The sequence below is a fragment of the Pantherophis guttatus genome, chromosome 10, assembly GCF_059756535.1.
Source record: "Pantherophis guttatus breed Tessera chromosome 10, ASM5975653v1, whole genome shotgun sequence".
NCBI classification, from domain to species: Eukaryota; Metazoa; Chordata; class Lepidosauria; order Squamata; family Colubridae; genus Pantherophis; species Pantherophis guttatus.
The window spans coordinates 832933-855527 of NC_142072.1; the positions used below are offsets into that span (position 1 = coordinate 832933).

The window sequence follows — 22595 nt, forward strand, 5'->3', positions numbered from 1 at the left end:
TGATAAGTGAGACGGTTCTTAAGTGAGCGTTGCCCACCTTTCTTGCCACAGTTGTTAAAGTGAATCACCATGATTTTTAATGCCACGGTCGCTAAGTGAGCCTGGCTTCCCTGTTGACTTTGCTTGTCAGAAGGTCACAAAAGGGGGTCACGTCACCCTGGGAGGCTGCAAGCGTCGTAAATATGAAGCAGTTGCCAAGCGCCTGGATTCTGATCACGTGACCCCAGGGAGGCTGAAACAGTTGTGTGAAAAATGTAATGTCATTTTTTTCAGTGCCGTTATAACTTTGGTCACTAAACAAACAGTTGTAAGTCAAGGACTACCTGTATAAGGGCTTCTGCGCCCCCTCAGTTCCCCTTCCTCTCAAACCTCCCCAGGTGTGCACTCCACACGCCGATCTGCAACACGTGTCACCCGAAGGAAAAATGGTGAATTTTTTTACAGGGTTAATTTTGGGCACTTCCTAAGGTGTGAAATCTTACCGGTAAGTTGGCATTTAATATTAGGAGGAGAGTCTGAGCAGCTCCTGGGATCGTTCCTGCAGGAAGAAACACGACTTGGGGGATCCCAGACCTGCCAGATTTGTGACCTGCCAATTTTTAATACTTTGGCTTTTGTCCCTGACCGCTCGGAGGGCTAAGTGGGTAACGACACAGGATTATAGATGGAGGTTGGCTGCGGAGGGTGACTTTGTGCGAAGGATTTCCAGGGATTTCGGTGCTGTCGAAAACTAAACAAACTGCCTGGGAATTGTGTGTGAAAAGAGAGTGTAAGAAACGTCCCTCTTAAATCTGAGTCATATACAGGGTAGTCCTAGTGTTACATCTGCATTTTTCCTATTTATTTGTCTAATCTCCAATTCGCGCATTTGCCTGCGAAGGTTCCCTTCTCTCAAAGGGCCTTAATCCACAAAGCACCACAGTCGCTCCTGGGGAAGGGCTGCTCGCCCAACACGGAGCAAAAAGACGGGGGAGGAAAGAAGTCGCATTTAATTCCTGCCCCCCCCCCCCATTAGCGCCGCCTTTGCCTGCCGGCCCTGAAACCTGGACTAAGGCTGAGCGTTGCTTCCTCCTTTGCAGCATCGCTTCTGCGGCTGAAGCGCCGCTCCGTCCTCGGGGCTCCGGGCGCAGAGTTCCTCCGTCCCAGCGGGCTCTGCCGGGGCTGGACGGCCCCCCCTTCTCCCCGTCAGCCGGCGCGCAGACATGGGGGCGGGGGGGAGGCCGCCCCTCCCCCAACCAGGCCCCGGCGCCTAGCGGGGGGCTCCGCGATGTCGGCCTTTGCACATGCTCAGAGGGCGCCGCCGCTGGGTCCGGCTGGATGAGGCCGGGGGCTGCCTGGAAAGGTGGGGCGGGGTCCCCCTGCAGCTGCCTCTTCCTCGGGGGCCGTCGGGCGGCTCAAGCGAGCGAGCCTCGCCAGCTCCGGCAGCGCCACCGGCACTTCCCGGGCGAACTTTGCCGCCGCCGCCGCCGCCGCAGCCGGGGAGGGAGGGCGTGGGCGGGGCGGGGCGGCAGCGGAGAGCCAGCTGCGTCCTCGGGGCCGCTTTCCGCGCGGGGAGGCTCCGCCCGCCGGTTCTCCTCTCGGTTCCGCCCGAGCCGCTGCCCGCCGGCTCCCCTCGCAGCCCGGCCCGCTGCAGCTGCCGCGCCTCGCCTGGCTGGGCGTCGATGGCCGCGCCGCGCTCCCCGCCCGGGCCGCTGGGCTGCGGGGGCCGGCCCGAGGGGCGGCTGGGCGGCGGGCGGGCCTGAGGACCGGCGCGGGGCTGCGGAGGCAGGTAAGCGGCTGCTGGACCGGGCTCGGGGGAAGCCTTGGGGGGGGCGGCGGGGGGGCTCCCGAGCACGTGCAGAGGGCGGCCTCCGTGCAAGGGGCGCTGGCGGGCTGGGCCGTGCCTCTGAGCGTAGGCAGAGCGCCGGTCCCTTGCGGCGGAACAGCCGCGGCGCCTCTGCCTCCTCCGCAGCGGCCTGGCTGGACAGCTCCCGGGCGGGGGCGGGAGAGGCGAGGCGAGGCGTTCGGTGGGATGGGGGGTCACGTGCTCCGGGACAGACGGAGGGCGGCGAATGCGGGATTCTCGGGGTCTCGCTCGGCTCGCCTCTCCCCGGCCTTCGTCCCTCGGGGGCCGCAACGCCCCCTCCGCCGCCCCCCCCCCGAGCTCTTCAGCCAGGAGGACAAAGGCGACCAGCAGAAGCCCCCCCGCCCTCTCGCTCTCTGTCTGTCTGTCTGCCAGTCAGGCGGGGCCCGGGCGATGCGCTCTCCAGGAGGCCTCCGGGGAGCAGCCCCCCTTTGCTGGGGGTGGAAGCCGGGATTGAGTTTTTCTTAAAAACGGGGGGACGGAGGAGGCTGAGCCAGGAAGGGGATCCGCATTTCCAACAACAGTCAAATCAGTGGGGGAGGGGTGTCTGGGAAGGTCTGCTTGTCTGAACTCCAAACTCTCCCTATTCCTGAATGTCTTCCGCCCCCCCCGCCCCCCCCCCCATGGCCTGGCCTTGCTTTGCTTGGCTGGGCCTTTGGAATCAATTCCGGGGCTTTCAACCCTAATGCATCATGCAAATAATGTAAATTAGTGACAGACTGTATGCATTAATTGGGGCAACGCAAATCTGAACTTTTTTCAATGGGGAGAAGAAGAAAAAAAAGCTGCTGGATTTGAACAAATGCAGGGACTTGGGCTGCTTGTCCAGGAATTCCCGGCCCTCCGTTTATTTTTCCCCAGGGAGATCAAAGGCTTTGGATTCTTTGGGGTGGGGTGGGGGTGGGGGTGGGGACGAAGAAGAAGGTTCCGAATTGTGCTTTGAGGGGTGCTTTCATCAGGGTTTCTGAGGTTAAAGATGATCTTGGTTTCTTTTCTTTCTTTTTGTTCAGAAACTTTTGTAAGAAAGGGGAGGGGTGGCTTCGTGACTTTAAGCCTTGTGGACTTCAACTCCCAGCTATACTGGTTGGGGAATTCTAGGAATTGAAGTCCACATCTCAACATCTCCAAGATTGAGAAACTGCTCTAGAGGCTAAGGAGCAGAACAACCAAGTTTCATCTTTGGGGAGGGCTGGAAATATTGTGCAATTAATTCAAGGCTGGGGGGGAATCACTGCCCCCAGCCCCCTCCTTTTAATGCGAGTCATCAGATCCTGGATGCTGGTGTTATTCTGACATTCATGCAGCTGGTGGATGAGTTGAGGGGGAGTCAGGAACACAGGCCTCTCCCCTGCACTGTGGGGGGGGGTGTCCAGTTGGATTCAGAGCAGGGAACTGGGGTGGGGGCTGCATTTCATGTCCCTTTGACTTAGCTCTACACCTCTGCAGCCTGCATCCTCAGCTGGGCAGCTTCTGGTTCTCCAGCTGTTGAGCGGGCTTCCCTTCTTAGCTCTTAGGTGGACTGGCTAAGGATGATGGAAGCTGGAGTTCCTCCCACCTAGAGGACTAGCACCATCGCCTGCTGAAAGCTGCTGGGGTTTTCAGCTGCTGATCTTGAAATCTTGCATCCACACCTCCTTTGATTTAATAGAACAGAAATATAAACTACTCAACAAACATTCCTTTGAATGTTTGGCGGTCTTTTGAGTTGCCAGCTTTGGAGACCCCCCTTCTACATCATAGCACGGAGGTTTTAAAGCAAGTCACTTGGCAAAGCTGGGGCAGGTTCGGCATAGATCCCTGAGCAGCTCCGTCTTTGGGCTTCGGCCAAGCGACCCTGGAATAAATGGAAAAGCCCAAAGGAGATGGACAGCATGAACGTAAAGCCCAAGAAGAACAAAACAAAGCAGTTTTTATAGTCTGGTTTCTCTCATACGTTATCAAAGAGAGAAACAACCTAGAACTAAGGAGAAATTTCCTGACAGAACAATTAATGAGTCCAGTGATTTGCCTCCAGAAGTTGTAAATGCTCCATCACTGGAGGTTTTCAAGAAGAGATTGGACAGCCATTTGTGCAGAATAGTATAAGGTTTCCTGCCTAGGCAGGGGGTTGGACTAGAAGACCTCTGAGGTCCTTTCCAACTCTATTCTGTTCTGAATGCTGCCCTTGCCCTGAGCTGCTGAAAGTTTGCCTGCCCCAGATATTTGCACGAGTTGTGAAAAATCCCAACTCACACGCCTCTGCCTTTCCCACAATTTGCTTTTCCTTTCCTTTCAATTTAAGGCTCCTTAGGAGCCCCATGTCACTTTCTCTATTAGTGTGACAAATTGCTACACAGGATTCCACGCTCGAGCAGTGCAGCTTAGTTCTAGGATTCAGTTGTGTGTAAATAAGAAGTGGAAGAAGTTAATTCCGAAAGAAGGGAGGCCCTGAAGCTTGAAAAGGCAGGCAAAGGACGGCTGGGTTTGCAAACTCCTCTGAGTTCCTTTATTCCAGAAAGGCTTCCGATTCCTGTTTTCTCTGCAAAGGTGTTTGACACCTCCTCAAAGGCCTTCCTGGCTTCCTTAGTCTAGGGGCAGGACGGTGTAGTGGTGAGAAACAGCCTGTTCTGAACGTTTCCTTGAAATCTTTTAAGTGGTTTAGAATAGATTAGCAATTTTTTTTCTCCCCGTAAAACAATACAGGAAGTCCTTGATTTATAACTACAACTGAGCGGAAAATTTCTGTTGCTAAGCAAGACAGTTGCTATGTGAGTTTTTCCCCATTTTACGACCTTTCTTGCTATAATTGTTAAGTAAATCACTGTAGTTATTGTTAACGTGGTCATTAAGTGAATCTGGCTTCCCCGTTGACTTTGCTTGGCAGAAGGTCGCAAAAAGGGGATCACGTAAGGCCGGGACACTGCAACTGTCATAAGTACCCTGTTTTCCCCAAAATAAGGCATCATCCCCTGATAATAAATCCAATCAGGCTTTGGAGCGCATGGCGATAAGGCCAAGCGCTTATTTCAGGGTTCAAAAAAATATAAGACGGGTCTTATTTTTGGGGAAACACGGTACATGCCAGTTGCCAAGCGTCTGAATTTTGATCATGTGACCATGGGGAGGCTGCAACGGTCATAGGTGTGAAAAAGGGGCATAAGTCACTTTTATTTAGTGCCGCTGTAACCTTGAATGGTCACTAAATGAAGTGTTGTAAGTCAAGGACTACCTGTAATGAGATTTTTGGACACCTTGCAGTTCCGAAATGCTCTCCCATTTGAGAACACGCAAATCGGTTTGAACATTTAAAGAAATTGCTTATTGATACAGCGAGCTGAGCTCAGCTTTGAAGCATCAATTTGACCAGCCAAATTGTAAAATGATTAATCTGCCATTTCCAGCAACGAGAATGCTAATTGCTAATTTAATTTGTAGAGGGGCCTTTCTATTTTTCTTCTGGAACTGCATATTTCAAAGCCGGCTGCCACAGCTCAGAATTACGGATAAGGTTTCTAATTGACACCATTCTCCCCATTAAAACTTACCCTCGGATCCATATTGAGTTTTGACAATGTGCCCAAACGCTGAAATATTTAATAAGAGACTGAAATCTATAGACAATAAGCCACTATAAATGACCTGATTAGTTAATATCCTTACTGCAGTTGTTCTAATTTGTAGCCGTCATTAGCTGTTGGAGAAGGCTGAGGGACGTCGCTGCCCAGCTCCTCTTAAGCCCTAAATCAGGGGTGTCCAAGCTTGGCAACTTTAAGACCTGTGAACTTCAACTCCCAGAATTCCCCAGCCAGCAAAGCTTAACAGAATAACAGAGTGGGAAAGGACCTTGCAGGTCTTCTAGCTGGCTGGGGAATTCTGGGAGCTGAAGTCCATGAGTCTTAAAGTGGGGAATTCTGGGAGTTGAAGTTCATAAATCTTAAAAGTGCCCAAATTTGGAGACCCCTGAGCTGGAGGATTCATGAGTCGAAACCTGCAGGGTCCCTTTCTCCCTTTCTGGTCTTCTGGAAGTGCCCGTGGAACAGGCCACCACTTTGGGTGCGGATGCTGACAACCCACGGAAATCTCTCGTTGGACACGTTGCCTCCTTTCTGATGACGGGTCAAACCTTGTTTGTTTTTAGGGCTTTCATTTTTTGGCACGGAGAACCGGCCTCCTTGCCTTCTCCGCTGTCAGTGAAGGTTGCAGTGTCGTTACAAAGGAAAATATGAATTGCATTCTGATAAACGTCCATGCTGGCGGGCGGAAGTCTAAACAGGGGAGTGGGTACCCTGTGTGGGTCTCTCCAAGCTGTTGGCCTTTCCTCAGTTTTGCTATCCTGGCCTGGAATTTTTGGCAACCTGAGGGAGGTCTTAGCTAACACTGGGGACTCCCCCCCCCCATTGCTTTACCAAGAGAAGTGACGCAAGAGAGGCCCAAACACACCTGAATTTCTACCAGCTGTTTTCGCTTCGCCTTTGAGTCCTTAGAGGCTTCTGGCATAGTCAAATCTCGAGTTTTATTAGCTGGGGGAGGGGCGGATTGGAGGGGGCTTTTTCCAAGCAAGTTCAGACCTTTCTCTCATCTCCCCCCCCTCCTGTCCTCTTTTTTTCTGGCTCTGTTCTTGTTTAAATGGCAGAGAGAGAAAGTGGCTGGCGCCAGGCAGAGAGACGGAGAAGAGCCCCAGGGGTCTGTCCTGGGGAACTTCCGCTCCACCTATTCTCCCTCCCCAGGATTTCTCCCGCGATGCCTAGGAGTGGCAGGGAAGAAAAGGAGGGGAGGGGGGTCACAGGGGGAAGAATCCACTAAACGCCCTTCTGATTCCCTTTCTTGGTTATGGATTTGGGGGGGCTTAATCTTTTGGAAAAAGAGAAATCAATATCGCTTTATTTGGAGATTTAAGATTAATTAAGTTGATAAGAGATATTTACGACATTCCTCTCCCGTGTTTGCTCACTAAGTATTTGATCATGAAATATTCATCTCCTTGCTGGGCGTTTGCTGGCCTTACAGCCATGCTGGGTTTTGTCTTTATGGTAATTTGTTTTCCTTCTGCCTTCCTGGGTCATTTCAGGTGACCTGCATGTGCAAGGAGAAAAACAGCCAAGATCTGATTTACAGGGTGAAGAGAGATGGCACCCCCAAAATAATAATAATAATAATAATAATAATAATAATAATAATAATAATAATAATAATATAAATAATAAACGCTGGAACCACAGCCTCTACGCCAAGGAAGAATGGTGGGCTACTACAGCATTCTTCTCTGTCCTCCAGATAGGGGACTACATCCCCCATCATTCCCAAACTTGCCTGATCGAGGAGGAGGGGTGAGAGATTATTTCAAGCTCCTTGGGCTATTTCTAATATGGCTTTCTGAAGGCAGAGCCCCTTTCAGTTCATCTGTTATTCTTACTTATTCCAAAATGAGGGAACTGGCTAACTCTGGGCACAGATATCTCTAAGGGGAAAAAACTAACCAGTTGCCAGTTTCCTCCCTTGAAACAGAGAAACCCAATGCAGGAAGTCCTTGAGTTATAACAGTTTGCTTACTGACTGCAGCATCCCCATGGTCACATGATCAGAATTCAGGTGCTTCATATTTATGACAGTTGCAGCCTCCCGGGGTCACGTGATCCCCTTTTGCAACCTTCTGGCAAGCAAAGTCCATGGAGAAGCCAGGTTCATTTAACAACCGTGTGACTAACTTAACAGCTTCCGTGATTCACTTAACAACTGGCAAGAAAGGTCAAAATGGGGGAAAGGTCACTTAACAACTGTCTTGCTTAGTAACAGAATTTTTAGGCTCAATTGTAGGTTGAGCGTTACCTGTATTTCTCTATTTTTTATTTTGATGAAATGATAACATTTGAAAAGCAGCAGATGCTTTACTTCTGGATGCGGGGTCTTAGCCCACCTCGGTTGCCCCTGCTAAGAAAATCCAGAAAGGCCGGAGACTTCAGTGAAATGCAATGCATGGATCTGCTCTGGGACTTTCTAGCTGCTTAAAATTAAAATGTAAAATTTAAATTAAAAAAAGACCCCCGGATGCCGAAAGGAGGGGCCCTGCAATTTCATTCCAGAGTTAATTTACCATTAGATGAAACGGCACCCAGGTTACAGGACCCATCAAGCGAGGAACAGGCCACGAGGAACCTCGGGGCTCTCGGCCACCTTGTCAAAGATGGTTTTTATCCTTTGGCTGAAAAGCATCACTGAAACCTGCAGAGCTTTGGGGGTGGATGGAGAGGGGAAAATCGATGAAAAGCACCGTCAATAAATGTGAATCTTGATCCAATTTGTGATTCAGCAGGGGCAGATTCAAGCGAGGAAAAGGCACCCCAAGGCTTATAACTCCGTGTATGGTCCAGAAAGAATGAAATCCCTCCCCCCCACTTTCCATAATTCAGGAACGTGGCAAGGGAGTCAGCAGCGGGTTCAGGCAAACTGAGGGGAGCTGTTCTTTCCCAGTTTCTGGCCAGGCGGCTTTTGGGTGTGTGAATTCGGGGAAGAAGACAAGGGGGGAAATTAGACTCAGTTGCTGAATTGGACCCAGGCGAGGAGCAGGACTCTCCAAACTTGGCCACTTTAAGATGTGTGGACTTCAACTCCCAGAACTCCCCAGCCAGCTGTGCTGGAGAGGAAACAGCTGTGCTGGCTGATGAATTCTGAGAGCTGAAGTCAACAAGTCTTGAAGTGGGGAATTCTGGGAGTTGAAGTCCAAATCTTAAAGTGGCCATGTTTGGAGACTCCTGAGCTGGAGGCTTCATCAGTGGAGACCTGGACTTCAGCCGGCGGGGGTCTTCTGGAGGTGCCCATGGACCAGGCCGTCTCCTAACCTCTGCCCATCTTTGCCTTGCAGCCCCCTTCCTGACCAGCGCCATGGAGGGCCTCCTGCTGTGTCTTCTGGTGGTCCTGGCCCACCTGGCCCGAGCTCAGGTGTGTCCCAAGCGCTGCATGTGCCAGAACCTCTCTCCCTCGCTGGCCATCCTGTGCACCAGGACCGGCCTCCTCTTCGTGCCCACCATGATCGACCGGCGCACGGTGGAGCTGCGCCTGACGGACAACTTCATCACCGTCATCCGCCGGAAGGACTTCTCCAACATGACCAGCCTGGTGCACCTCACCCTCTCGCGCAACACCATCAGCCAGATCCTGCCCTACGCCCTCGCCGACCTGCGCAGCCTGCGGGCGCTGCACCTGGACAACAACCGGCTGCTCCTGATCGGGGCCGAGCAGCTGAAGGGCCTGCCCAACCTGCGCCATCTCATCCTCAGCAACAACCAGCTGCAGGACATCTCCCCCGTGGCCTTCGACGACTTTGCCAGCACCCTGGAGGATTTGGACCTCTCCTACAACAACCTGGCGCGGGTCCCCTGGGACACCGTCCACCGCCTGCACAACGTCAACTCCCTCAGCCTGGACCACAACCTGATCGACTTTGTGCCCGAGGGCGTCTTCACCAACCTGCTCAAGCTGGCCCGCCTGGACATGACCTCCAACAAGCTAAAGAAGATCCCGCCGGACCCGCTCTTCCTCCGCATCCCGGTCTACGCCAAGTCCAAGGGCTCCCCTCCCTCCTCCCTGGTGCTCAGCCTGGGGGGGAACCCCCTGCACTGCAACTGCGAGCTTCTCTGGCTGCGCCGGCTGGCCAGGGAGGACGACCTGGAGACCTGCGCCTCGCCCCCCGACCTGCTGGGCAAGTACTTCTGGACCATCCCCGAGGAGGAGTTCATTTGCGAGCCGCCGGTCATCACCCGGCACACGGGCCGCTTGGCGGTCATGGAGGGCGAGGGGGCGGTCCTCCGCTGCCGCGGAGTGGGGGACCCAGAGCCCTCCATCCACTGGGTCTCCCCCGAGGGCAAAGTAGTGGCCAACACTTCGCGGACCGTCTCCTACGACAACGGCACCCTGGAGATCCTGATCGCGGCTATCCAGGACAGCGGGGTCTTCACCTGCATTGCCTCCAATGCCGCCGGAGAAGCCACCACCTCCGTGGAGCTGTTGGTCAACCTGCTGCCGCTGCTCTCCAACAGCACCACCCCCAAGGTGCCCGAGGCCGTGGGGCCTTCAGACATCCTCACCTCAGCCATGGCCACCCTGCCTCTGGGCGCCAACGACACGGGCGCCTCTCAGGACAAGGGCGTGGTGGCCTCAGAAATCTCCTCCTCCTCTGTCCTCATCCGCTGGTACCCCCAGTGGCACATCCCTGGCATCCGCATGTACCAGATCCAGTACAACAGCTCCTCGGATGACACCCTGGTGTACAGGTGAGCTGGGTCATCCGTGGCGGCGCTTAGGAGTCCTGGGGGTGGGGCCACATCACTAGGGGTTAGTAAGTGCCGGGAAGCCCCTCCAGGGCTGGGAGTGACTTTCCCGCACAAATTGGGGGCAGGAACGGCAAGGTCAGCTCCTAGTGACCGGATGGACGACAACATGCCTCCAGAGGTTGTGGGTGCTCCCAACACTGGAGGCTTTTAAGAAGCGCTTGGACAACCATTGGCCTGATAAACCATAATAAAATCACCATAATATGTTGCGGGATAGATATTACAGCATCGCATAGCCTTCGTTGTCGTTTTTTTACTGTGAGCACTCTGGCACACCTTAAAAATGAAATTATAACTTGCTCTCTGAGGACTGGGAGAGGATGATGGGCTTCCAGTCCTCCAGGCCAGCTCGGAGGGGCCCATCTGCAGAACCCGAGCGCCTCAGAGAGGGCTAAAGTCTGTTGCTGGGCGCCTGGCTGAATATTTCTCCAGCCTTTCCGATTCTTTCCTTTCCTTCTTGAAGGTCAGTTTCTTCCCTGCCTGGTTAGGAATGCAGACTTGACAGTGAAATGTTGGGAGAATCCCAGAGGAGCCTGCGGGACGTCCGTGTGCCAACGCTCGGCTCCTTTTCAGCTCTGCCCTCTTTCTTGAGAAGCAAATCCGAGCCTCCCAACCTGCAAACGGGGTTTTTCCCCCCTCCAAAGGCAGGATAATGAATGCAAAAGAAAGGGAATAGATTTGCATGGGAATTTTTATAGGTATAAAAAATCTTGGCTGTGGCACCAGCTTCCTCTTCTCGTGGAATGCTGGGGAGGGGGCAGCTGGCATGGGGGGGGGGAGGGTTTAACAGGATGCAAAATGTTGTTTTCTTTCCTTTCTAAGGTGCTGAGTAAACATGCCTGGGAATCCAGCATTTTTGAGAGATTTGCAGGCTCCCTGCCGTTTCCCAAGCAGCCCGATCAGATTCCACCTCCTGAACAGGATTGCTCCTGGCTGGGGTGGCTCCTGGCTTTTCTCCTTTCTGGAGAACTTCCAGCTGCTACGTTGAAGGGATAAAATTTGTATGAAATTGAATTCAAGGCGGTTAGGAGTTCCCAGTTCCCAGCTGGAATTCCCTGCAATTTGCTTCCATTGGGAAGGTTCATGTCTCGAACCCAGAGTCTGAGGGGGCCTTCTGGAGCTCCCCACAACACTCCCATCCCGTAACCTTGTGCATTGATAGGGCCCACTTTCCCTGCCCGGACCACAACTACCCTCGCCTCCCATCCAATACGGGTTGGGGTCTCCCTCTTTTAGCCACGGGGCTGAGGGAGGGGGCCTATGGGACTGGGAGCCCATCATCCTCTCCCAGTCCTTGGGTGCAGGTAGTCCTCAATTGAGCCTAAAATATCCGTTGCTTAGTTCTTAAGCGAGTTTTGCCCCAGTTTACAACTTTCCTCGCCACGGTTGTTAAGTGGATCACTATACTTGTTACAGTCGCAAAAGGGGATCGCTTTACCCCGGGACATGGCGACCGTCATAAACGTGAGTCAGTTGCTAAGCTTTGGAATTCTGATCACGTGACCATGGGGCGGGACCAGCCGATGGGGGCAGCAAAGGCCCTACTGGGGGGAGGGGTTGGCATTGCAAGAAGGGGGGGGCTCCTCTCTGCCCCTCCCTGGTAGCCCAGCCTCTCCCCTTCCCCCTGCTGCATTGCTGAGATGGGGAAGCTCTCTGGGGGGGGAGGGTCTTCTGGGACCCCCCCCCCAATCCTCTGGCAGTGGGCCCAGCATCCATTGCCTGCTGCCGAATGTGGGGTGACCTACTTAGGATGCAGAACTGGATTTCAGCAGCCGTGTGTGTGTGTGTGTGTGTGTGTGTGTGTGTGGTGTGTGCCTCTGCCTGCGTGAGAGCCAGCGTGAGTGGGGGGGGGCAGGGGAGGGTGAACTCCCTGCTGCCTGTTGTGAGTCAGCTGGGGGCGGGGAGGGGGGAACGTGGGGAGGGGGCCGGCCCTGCAGGCAGGAGAGCTTTTTGAATCCCGCCTGGGCCCAGCATCTATTGATCCAAGAGGCTCAGCTTCCCATCAACCCCCCCAACCGCCAGCCCCACCTTCGGGCTCCTTGAAATGTCACCAAGGATGGAGGGGGAGGGGCCCCTCCCGAAATAGGTGAAGGGCCGGCAAGAGAGGATTCTGGGATCCTGGGTGAGGGGTTTCTCTTGGGGGCCCTTTCGGCTGCCCACGCCATCTGCACTGGCCCTGCCTGAGGAGGAGAGGAGAGGAGGGGGGCTCAAGGACAAAGGGGGGGGCATGTTAACATGCAGGGCTCATTTTCCGGATGGGGGGAATGCAGGCGGAAGAGCTGGCATGCTGGTCAGGTAGCTCTGCGAAGCCTCCGCAAAGACTGTGCCTGGGGTGGGGGTGGGGGCTGCCCTGCTTTGAAACGGGGGTGGGGCAGATGCCGGGAGGGGTTTCTGAGGCTCCTGGGCTGCCTTGCTCAGGAAGAGCTGCTTTGGGGGCAGAGTTGGGGGGTGGGGGTGGGAGGGGGTGGGGGGGTGAAGGACAGGGTCCCCCACAAACCAAGAGAGGCGTTTTCTCTTTCTGAGTCTCAAACCAAGCCAAGGCTGTTCTACACAGATAGTCCTCGACTTACGACCACAATTGAGCCCAAAAGGTACGTTGATAAGGGAGACTTGTTAAGTTGGGTTTTGTCCCATTTTATGACCTTTCTTCCCTCCATTGTTAAGAGAATCACTGCAGTTGTTAAGTGAATCTGGCTTCCCCACTGACTTTGCTTGTCAGGTCACAAAAGGGGGATCACATGACCCCGGGAGGGACCCTGCAACTGTCATAAGTACATGCCAGTTGCCAAACCTCTGGATTTGGATCACGGGACTGCAATGGTCGTAAGTGTGAAAAAGGGTCCCAGGTCGCTTTTTTCAGTGCCGTTGCAACTTCGAACGGCCACTAACTGAACTGTTGTAAGTCAAGGACCGCCTGTATTCTACCTGTTGCCTCCACTGGGCTGGATTGTCTCACAGCCCCCAAAATTTCCCTCCTGTTGCAAAGTGAGGGCATCTCCCCACCTGCAAGAGAGAGCGGGGTTTCCGTCCTCCCCCCGGGGATGCCCTGGGACCTTCAGCCAGTGGGGGCTTTGGCCCTGGAGGCTGGATGGTGGTGCCCCCTGGATCCATTCCCCTCGTCTGGGCTGGCCCTTCACCCGCTCAGCTCGGCTGCTGCCTTGCAAACCCACCTTCCAGCTTGAAGGAGGCTGGGAAGGCTGCAGGGCCCGGCCTCCCTGGCGGAGCTGCCCCGCTCTGCTTTGTGCCGCACGAAGAGGGGCTCGTCATTAGACAGGAGCCCCCTGCGAGTTTGTTGACATTTAAGCGGCCGAGCTTCTGATCGGCCTGAAAGCCTCTTAGCACAGTTTCTCCCGGCCTTTGAAGTCCGAGATGGTGGGAATCATGTCGCAGCCACGGGAAGCCGGAGTCACAAGACTGGAGACCTGGCCCTGTTGGGGACGTGAGCGGAATAGAGCCACCGGATGGACTCTGGGGACCCCCAGGCGGATGGAAGCGAACATGAAAGGAGGGGGGCTGGGAGGGGGCTGAAGCGCCCCGGTCTTTGTGGGGAGGGGGGGGCAGCTGCTTGGATGTCTCGATCTGGCCTTAGGGGAGCGGAGGGGACTTGAGGGCCAAGGTGCACTGAAGATGCTCCAGCCCCTAGGAAGCCAGGGGAGCCCAGACCTCCTCCAGACAGGCTGCTGTTCTCCAGGGCTGGTGATCTATCTACCTTGCGGAAGGCAGAGCTCACAACCTCAATTGTGGAACAGCTTCCCTCCAGAAGCTGTGGGTGCTGCATCAACTGGAGGTCTTCAAGAAGAGATTGGGCAGCTATAAGTCCCGGACGGTATAGGATTAGGGGCTCCAGCCTTGGGAGCTTTAAGACTTGTGGACTTCAACTCCCAGAGTTCCCCAGCTAGCTTTGCTCATAACCTCATTTGTGGAATGGCTTCCCCTCCAGAGGTTATGGGTGCTCCATCCCTGGAGGTCTTCAAGAAGAAATAGGATAGGCATTTGTCCCGGATGGTATAGGACAGCGTTACGGTTAGGAGTTGAAGTCCACAAAGTTCCAAAGTTGGCCTCTCCTGGTATAGGGCCTCCTGCTTGAGCAGGGGGGTGGACTAAATGACCTCCGAGGCTCCTTCCGACTCTTATGATTCTCTCTTTCTCCCCCCAGAATGATCCCTCCCACGAGCAAGGGCTTCTTGATGAAGGACCTGGCCGCCGGGCGGGACTACCACCTCTGCGTCTTGGCCGTGTACAACGACGGGGTGACCTCGCTGACGGTCACCCAGAGCCTGGGCTGCCTGCAGTTCAGCACCCTGCGGGACGGCCTGCAGTGCCACTCGCTCCACACCCAGTTCCTGGGGGGCACCATGATCATCATCGTGGGGGGCATCATCGTGGCCTCGGTGCTGGTCTTCATCATCATCCTCATGATCCGGTACAAGGTCTACAGCGGCCAAGAGGAGCCGAAGAAGACCAAAGTCAGCAACGTCTACTCCCAGACCAACGGCAGCCACCCGCCTCAGCCCCCCACCGGGCTGCCCTGCTCGGCCTCCAGACACGAGGGGTGGGAGGCAGACAGCGGCCGGACCAGGAGGGACCGTGGCCTGGTGGCGCTAAGCAAGGACTGTGAGAAAGGCGCACGGCCCCTTTCCTCCGAGAAAGGGCCAGAGGAGGAGGTCTCGTCCCCCCGGAGGAGGAGGAGGTGGTCCCGGATGAGTCTCGACCGCCACCATGGATGCCCCGAGGCCTCCAGAGCAGAAGAGGAAGGTAAAGTGAAAGAGGCTGCTCCTGAAATACGGCTAATCCTCAATTTACGACAGTTCATTTAGTGACCGTTTTAACTCACAACGGCACTGAAAAAAGTTGACCTATGACCATTTTTCATATAACCGTTTCAGCATCCCCATGATAGCAATATCCCTTAGACTTATATACCGCTTCACAGTGCTTTCCAGCCCTCTCAGCGGTTTACAGAATCAGCCTTTTGCCCCCAACAATCTGGGTCCTTATTTTACCCACCTTGGAAGGATGGAAGGCTGAGTCAACCCTGAGCCTGTCATGATCAAACTCCTGGCAGTGAGCAGAATTAGCTTGGAATACTGCATCCTAAGCACGGTGCACCATGGCTGGATGGCAGGCAGGCAGGCAGGGACGGAGGGAGGGAGGGAGGAAGGAAGGAAGGAAGAGCAATATCCCTTAGACTTATAGACTGCTTCACAGTGCTTTCCAGCCCTCTCTGAGCAGTTTACAGAATCAGCCTTTTGCCCCCAACAATTTACCGACCTTGGAAGGACAGAAGGCTGAGTCAGTCTTGAGCCAGTCAGGATTGAACCCCTGGCAGTCAGCAGAATTAGTCTGCAATACTGCATTCTAAGCACTGCACCATCACGTGATCTGGATTCAGACATTTGGCAACTGGTTCATACTTACGACGGTTGCAGTGTCCTCGGGGCCACGTGATTCCCTTTTGCCATCTTCTGCCAAGCAAAGTCAGTGGAGAAGCCACTTAACAACTGGGGCCAGGAAGGTCGCAAAATGGGGCGAAACGAGCCACGGTCTCGCTGAACAACAGATGTTTGGGGCTCAGTTGTGGTTGTAGGTTGAGGACTGCCTGCGGAGGGAGGATAGGCCGTGTGTGGCTGTGGGGCCAAAGGTTGGATGAACAGAGAGAGACGTGTTCAGATTTGCGGTTAGTTGCCTTCAACAGCCAGGGGTAGAATCCTTCCTCCCTGCAGCAACCAGCAACTTTAGGTCAGCAACCAGAAGGCCCTGCCCAAATCTTGGCCCCAGGGCTTGTGGGCTCCTATCTGGAGGTGCCGAGAGAAAAATATCTCAAGTATTAGGTGAATTGGCTCATGAGAAAGGAGTAGGGGTCCTTCCAGAGCAGTGTTTTCCTACTTTGGCCCCTTTAAGAAATGTGAACTTCAACTCCCAGAATTCCCCAGCCTGCAAAGCTGTTTCCTCTCCAGCAAAGCTGGCTGGGGAATTCTGGGAGTTGAAGTCCACATGTTTTAAAGGGGCCAAGATTGAAAAACACTGCAATTGAGGCAGGGGGATTTCCTTCCTTTGCTACACTGCTTACCTCCTGTCGACCCTCCCCCACTCTGCCTCTTTCCTTCCCCCCCTTGCTTCGTGCAGACCCCCCCTTAACGCTTCCAACCGAGGAGAGGAGGAACGCCAATGACTGGACCGGTGTCAAGATCTGAGCCCTGGCAATCGGCCATTGAAGAACGAGCCACAACCCGACCTGAGCCCCCAGGTAGGAGCTCTCTCTGCCCCCCCCATTGCCAGAAATTATGGGTCCAACGCAGGAGGGGGGGCTGCACATTTGAAGAAGGCGGCTGTCCACTCATCTGCTGTGCTTTGCACTCCAGCCAGATGTGGGGCAGCTGATTTCTCTGTCATTTCACCCAGGGCCCCACTGTTTCTACTTTGCCATTCTTGGGGGCTGCCATGAGAAATGGCTTTAGGTGCATGGATCCTTCAAGATTTTTTTAAAAAAGAAAAATGAACACACTCAAAATAGGAAGACTTGGCTCACTCGGAGAGACGGTTCCTCCTTACGACGGTTGTGAATAGACACCGGTGGCGTTTAGAATAGAATAGAGCTGGAAGGGACCTTGGAGGTCTTCTAGTCCAGCCCCCTGCTCAAGCAGGAGAACCTACTAAAGTCTCTTCTTAACAATCTCCAGTGATGGCGCCCCCGTGATTTCTGCTGTTCTCACCATTAGGAAGTTTCTCTTTAATTCTAGGTTGCTTCTCTCCTTGATTAGTTTCCATCCATTGCTTCTTGATTTGATTTGGGGGGAGGGGCATGCAGAAAGTTTGTGTGTGCAGCTGCTGAGTGGAGACCAGCTTCGAGCTGTGGGTGGTGTTGGGGGAGGGGGGCATTGCTTATGTCTGCTGAATTTTACACCCCAAGACTCGGGCGTTTCGGTCAGCCAAAACAGAACCCAACAGCAGAGGAAACTTACTATGAGAGTCCTTGACTTACAACCAGTGGTTTAGTGACCGTTCAGAGTTACTATGACACTGAAAAACCTGGTTTCACACTTACGACTGTTGCAGCCTCCCCGTGGTCACGTGATTAAAATTCAGGGGCTTGGCAACTGACTCGTATTTATGACGGTCACGTGATCTCCATTTGCAACCTTCCCAGCTGGCTTCTGACGAGCAAAGTCAATGGGGAAAGCCAGATTTGCTTAACGGCCGCAGGATTCCTTTAACGGCAGGGATTTTCTTAATAGGTGTGCTAAGAAAAAGGTCATAAAATGAGGCAAAACTCACTTAACAACTGCCTGGTTTAGCCATGGAAGTTTGAGGCTGAATTGTGGCCATAAGTCAAGGACTATCTGTAACAGGAGGGGAAAAAATTGCCCCCATGGCTTTGGGGTCAGGAAACACAAAATTTCTAAGTTTATTTTGTTCTTTAATGCCAATAAGGACTACAGACTTGTTCCCAGTTCCGTCCTTGAATGGTGGAGGGTTTGGGGTTTTTTTTGCTTTAATTCATATGCCGCCCTTCTCCGGAGACTCAGGGCGGCTTACAATGTGCTCAGCAATAGCCTTCATCCTTTTGTATATTTATACAAAGTCAGCTTATTGCCCCCACAAACTGGGTCCTCAATTTACCTACCTTAGAAAGGATGGAAGGCTGAGTCAACCTTGAGCCTGGGGAGATTCGAACTTACAGTAATTGCAAGCAGCAGATGCTAATAACAGTGCTTTAGTCCACTGTACTACCAAGGCTCTTGGGTTGTGGGTGGGCTCAGCCCAAATGGGGCTACAGTGGGACAGAGCAGGGGGTCTTCCCCAACACAATCGACTGTGTTCCTGCCCCCTCCCCGGCTTCCACTGCCACACAACATCCATATGCAGAATTCAGATAGGAGCCCCCAAAAGTCCCAGATTGCAACACCACCTTGTGCAAACCTAGCTAACAATGATAGTTTATTCCATAAGCCACAGTTAAACCATGATGCGGTGTGCTAGGTGAACTCGGTCTGTGTTCCAGGCACTCAGAGCTTGCAAGGAAGCCAAATTCTGCTGGTCTCTCTTGCAGGCTGAATCCGGAGTTGGCGCCATTCCTCGACTGTCCCACCACAGGGTGCCACAGCCCCCGCAGGAGACCCGGGCGGCCCCCCCAGCTCACTTGCCTCTTCTGGGGGGTGTGGAGAGGCTCTGGGGTCTCACCTCAGCCTTACGGGCATCTTTCTACTGGACTCTCTTCAGGGCCCGTTTTCTACAAAGTCCTTTTGTTTTTCTAAGCCACACCTGGAATTTTCTAATAAACGGAGGTGAAAACGGAGGACGGTTTCTTCCCAGAGAAGGATGTGGGCGCCTGGTTTCTTTCGGCAGGTATGGAGGGCGGGGGGCAGAAAATGGAAAGAAAATCTTCTTGGAAAAATGGTGAAGCCCTGATGGTCGTTTCCTTGCTCAGCTCAAGGGCTGTTGCCCCCAAAATAAAAGCAAACCACGTACTCCTCGACTTACGGCCGGTCAGTTAGCGAATCTACAGACTTACAACAGAGCTACTCACACCCCAGATTCAAAATTCTGATGAGCCCCCCAGCCGTCACATGACTGGGGCACTCAGCATCCGGCCCAATTTACGGCCATTTGTAGCATCCCTCAGTCTTGTGACCACAATTTATGATTTTTTTTTTTTGCCAGAAATCAATGTTTAATTGTGGTTTTCCTGCAAAAAAACCTGCCCTTTGCAGAGAATGGATTGCTTGACAAGAAAGGTCGTAAAATTGGATTGGGGTCACACGGTGATCTGCTTAGCAACCAGCATGACAGGCTGAATTATGGTCGTAAATTGAGAACTGCCTGTATTTCAAAGTCCAGCATAGCAGAAGGGGGGATCATCTTTAACCCACACTTTCCAGAGAATGGGTAGGTGGGAGTTCCCTTCATGCAGCAGACCTCTGTGGCTGCGGCAGTTGTGGGGGGGAGAGAGGAAGGCCCCCAGACCAAGGGAAAACAGCCCCACTGCCCCCCCCCCTTTCTAAATTGAGATGCTTTAAAAATCATCTGGCTGGACAATGGTGGCCTTTTCTGCTCTTAGGGGTGTTTGTTGACTGGGATTGCCTGGCAGGGGAGTGAAGCACCTGGCACAGTTCTGGGTCCATTTTGTGTCCAGCGACCGGTGGGTTCAGAATGGATTGTTCCAGAGGGTCCACCCCCAAAGGCAGAGGGCAGGGCGCAGAACCCGCTTCCAGAAGGCCAGTCCGTTGGCACCGCCCTAAGGGAATGCGTGTGCCCTCCCAACTGGGCTGCTGTGGCTTTTCCAGGGCAAAGGTCTGCTTGGAGGGTTGTTGCCTGCTAAAATGTACAGGTTTCATTTTTTTTCTCGGGCGTGGAGGCGAGGAGGGCCACCCGGTGCCCCAAAGAAACTCAAAGCAATTGGCGAGAAAAACAACCATTAAAAAAACGGTCTTGGCAATCCCCTCCTCTTCGTGATGGCAGCCAGCCAGCCCAGCTTCCCCCCGGAGACGTCAGAGGGAGCCGAAAAGCAGCTGTGTTGCTGGAAAGTTGTTTAGGAACAGCTGCAGATGTCGGGGTGAGGCCTCGGGAGGGAGGGGCCCTAGAGGGAGGCAGGGCTGGAAATTTGGGGGACCAGATGTTGCTTCTTCTCAGGATGAGGCCTCAAAGCTCCAGAAGACCACGTCCAAGAGCAGAAGCCACCACTCTGGGCAGTTCCCCACTTAATGAGGGTTTTATGAATTTATCAGTTCATGAATTTGGGCTGAGAACTCAACCAGGCTCCTGCAGATGGATTCCTCCTCCCGAGAGATCGCCTGGCCCTCTCCCAGGGCTTCGGGAAAGCAGGTCAGATCCCAGGGATCCTATTTTGTCAGCAGCCGCCGAGGTTCTTAAGCCTCGGTGAATAACAATAATGCTCGGTCTGCTTTTCGGTCCGGCTCCCCTGTTAATACAGGCCTCTTGGCTGTTATTTGCATGTCCTTCCGTCCTTTTCCTCTTTTATGAATATTACCCTCGGCGTTGATGTTTCCGTTTTCTTTTTCGCCAGGACCACAAAGGCTTTAATGGCGGCTTCAGAGATTCAAAGTTCTGGCCTTTTGCAGCCAAGGGGCTCAGATCGTGGAGCTGCTGCAGTTTGCAAAGGCCAGAGTTCTTGAACAGCCTTCAAGGGCGGCCCCGGTACTAAATCCTAGAGCCCTTTGCTGCAGGGGAGGAAGGGACTTTGGGATAAAACAGGGAAGCCGTGTCCTTCCGATGACAACGGATCACAGGAAATCAAGCCGCCTCGGGATCCCCTCGGGAAACGCCTGTCTCTGCCAGGGGGCAGTTTGCCAGGGCCTAAAACCTCTCCCGGGGACCCCGCTCTGGTCGAGCTGCCAAATCTGCCTGCGGAGGGATTTGTGTTACTGAGCTGCAGATGCCGAGGCTCTAGAAAAGGTGCAAGAAGAGCAACGATGAACATCTAAGGGAACTCGGTATGTGGGGTCCTTGGTGGTCTCTGAGCTTGGTGGTTTTTTGCAGACATTTCATGACCAAGCTAGGTAACATCATCAGTGCACTCTGAGCTTGGTTGTCAGGGCACTGCTGATGTTACCTAGTTTGGCCATGAAATGTAAGAAAACCACCAAGCTCAGAGACCACCAAGGACCCCTCATTTCTACCCTGAGCTATAAATATTCTTTTCTGTTGGAACTAGGCCATGTTTTGCCTAACGAAGAGAAGGTTTAGGAGAGACCTGATAGCGTCTTCCAGTAGTTGAAGCAGGGAAGACGGCATAGATTTATTCTCCCTAGCGCTAGAGGGCAGGAGAAGAAACAGAATCACAGAGTTGGAAGGGACCTCGGAGGTCTTCTAGTCCAGCCCCCAGCTCGAGCAGGAGAACCTATATACCATTTCAGACAAGTGGCTGTCCAATCTCTTCTTAAAAGCCTCCAGTGATGGAGCACCCACAACTTCTGGAGGCAACTTCTGTTCCACTGGTTCATTGTTCTCGCTGTCAGGAAATCTCTCCTTGGTTCCAAGTTGCTTCTCTCCTTGATGAGTTTCCATCCGTTGCTTCTGGTCCTGCAATGATGGAAGCTCCTCAGAGGGAGATCCAACTTGGAGATTTGGAGGAATGTCCTGATTATTAAGCAGTGGAAGAGCTTGCCTGCTGGAGTTGTGGAGGTTCTCCACTGCTGGAGGTTTTCAAGAAAAGATTCAAGATTGTAGAAGGACTCCTATCTTAGGCAGGGGTTGGACTAGAAAACCTCCAAGGCCCCTTCCAGCCCTAGGAATCTATGGTTCTGCTAACCTTCACTGGCTGCCTGTTATTCAGCTACTCTCCACCCAGCGTTGGCCATTAAAATTCAGGTCACTCTACAGCAGCTGGCACAGACGGCTGGCATCTGGCCGGGAGGGCTGCTGACCTCCTTTTGCAAATGGCATCTGGAGTTCAGCAGCCTCGGGCCCTATTTTGGGGGGGGAGGGGGAGGCAGGGAGGGGCCGGTTTCCTGAAATGCAAGATGCCGGCTCTGAGCCCACCCACTGGCTATGGATGTGGCATGACCGTTGGATGCCATCGAGCTTTGCTGAATAAGGAGCTGCAAGCAACGCACAGCTGTGCTCGCAGGAGGTAATCACATGTGGAAAACGCGACATTTCTCCGGGGATCTTGCAGGGATCTGGTGAGCGAGGCCACCCGTAAATCAGCATCTCCCGAGACGGGAGAGAAGCGGCTGTGAGTGACAGGGCACGGCGTGCCAAAAGCAGGGATGAAATACGCTGGTGCAGAAGGGTGTCGGCAACACAAAAGGCAGCCATCAGCGTCTCTTCCTCAGAAGACCCTCAGTGGGGTACAGCTAGTCCTCGACTTACGACTACAATTGAGCCCCACATTTCTGTTGCTAAGCAAGACAGTTGCTAAGTGAGTTTGGCCTCGTTTTACAACTCGTCTTGCCATACTTGAATCACTGCAGCTATTAAGTTAGTAACATGGTTAAGCGAATGTGGCTTCCTTGCTTGTCAGAAGGCCATAAAGGGAGCATGTGACCCGGGACACTGCAACCGTCCTAAATGCACCCCAGATGCCGAACATCCGAATTTGGGGGTGTTACAATGGTAGCTGGTGTGAAATACTTTTTTTCAGCTCCATGGTGACCTGGAAGGGCCACTTTAAAAAATGGTTGTAAGTCGAGAACTACCTGTATTTAGAGATGGTTGGCCCTTGGTAGACCTTCGATGGTCAGGTGGTGTGGAGAACATCAAAGAGGCAAGGGGCACTGATGGTCACCAGGGAGGAAATCCTGGGGGGTGGCGGCAGTGGAGACCTCTCGTTTATGTTAAACACCGGCCGAGTCGATGTTTCCCAACCTCAGCAACTTTTCAGATGGATGGACTTCAACTCCCAGAATTCCCCAGCCAGCTGTGGAATTCTGGAAGTTGAAGTCCACCCATCTTAAAGTTTTGGTTCTTTGCCATTTCAATGCAAA

General features: G+C 53.5%; 1 protein-coding gene across 5 annotated transcripts in view; it reads left to right on the top strand.

Annotated features, from left to right (window-relative positions):
* The window catches only part of LOC117677798 (leucine-rich repeat and fibronectin type III domain-containing protein 1-like protein), a 37733-nt gene extending 19267 nt beyond the window's left edge, over positions 1 to 18466 (top strand). For 2 of the 5 annotated variants that reach the window (XM_087876246.1, XM_087876247.1), the window contains 4 exons: positions 8682 to 10089; positions 14306 to 14904; positions 16276 to 16396; positions 18200 to 18466. In XM_087876246.1, the coding sequence (XP_087732372.1) occupies positions 8702 to 10089; positions 14306 to 14904; positions 16276 to 16343 (2055 nt within the window). In that variant the 5' untranslated portion in view covers positions 8682 to 8701 and the 3' untranslated portion in view covers positions 16344 to 16396; positions 18200 to 18466. Of the gene's footprint in view, positions 1 to 1019; positions 1343 to 1554; positions 1769 to 8681; positions 10090 to 14305; positions 14905 to 16275; positions 16397 to 18199 lie in introns of those variants that run through there. The other 3 variants (XM_034438241.3, XM_060693759.2, XM_060693760.2) reach the window with 3 other exon arrangements.
* Positions 18467 to 22595: the final 4129 nt, after the last annotated feature.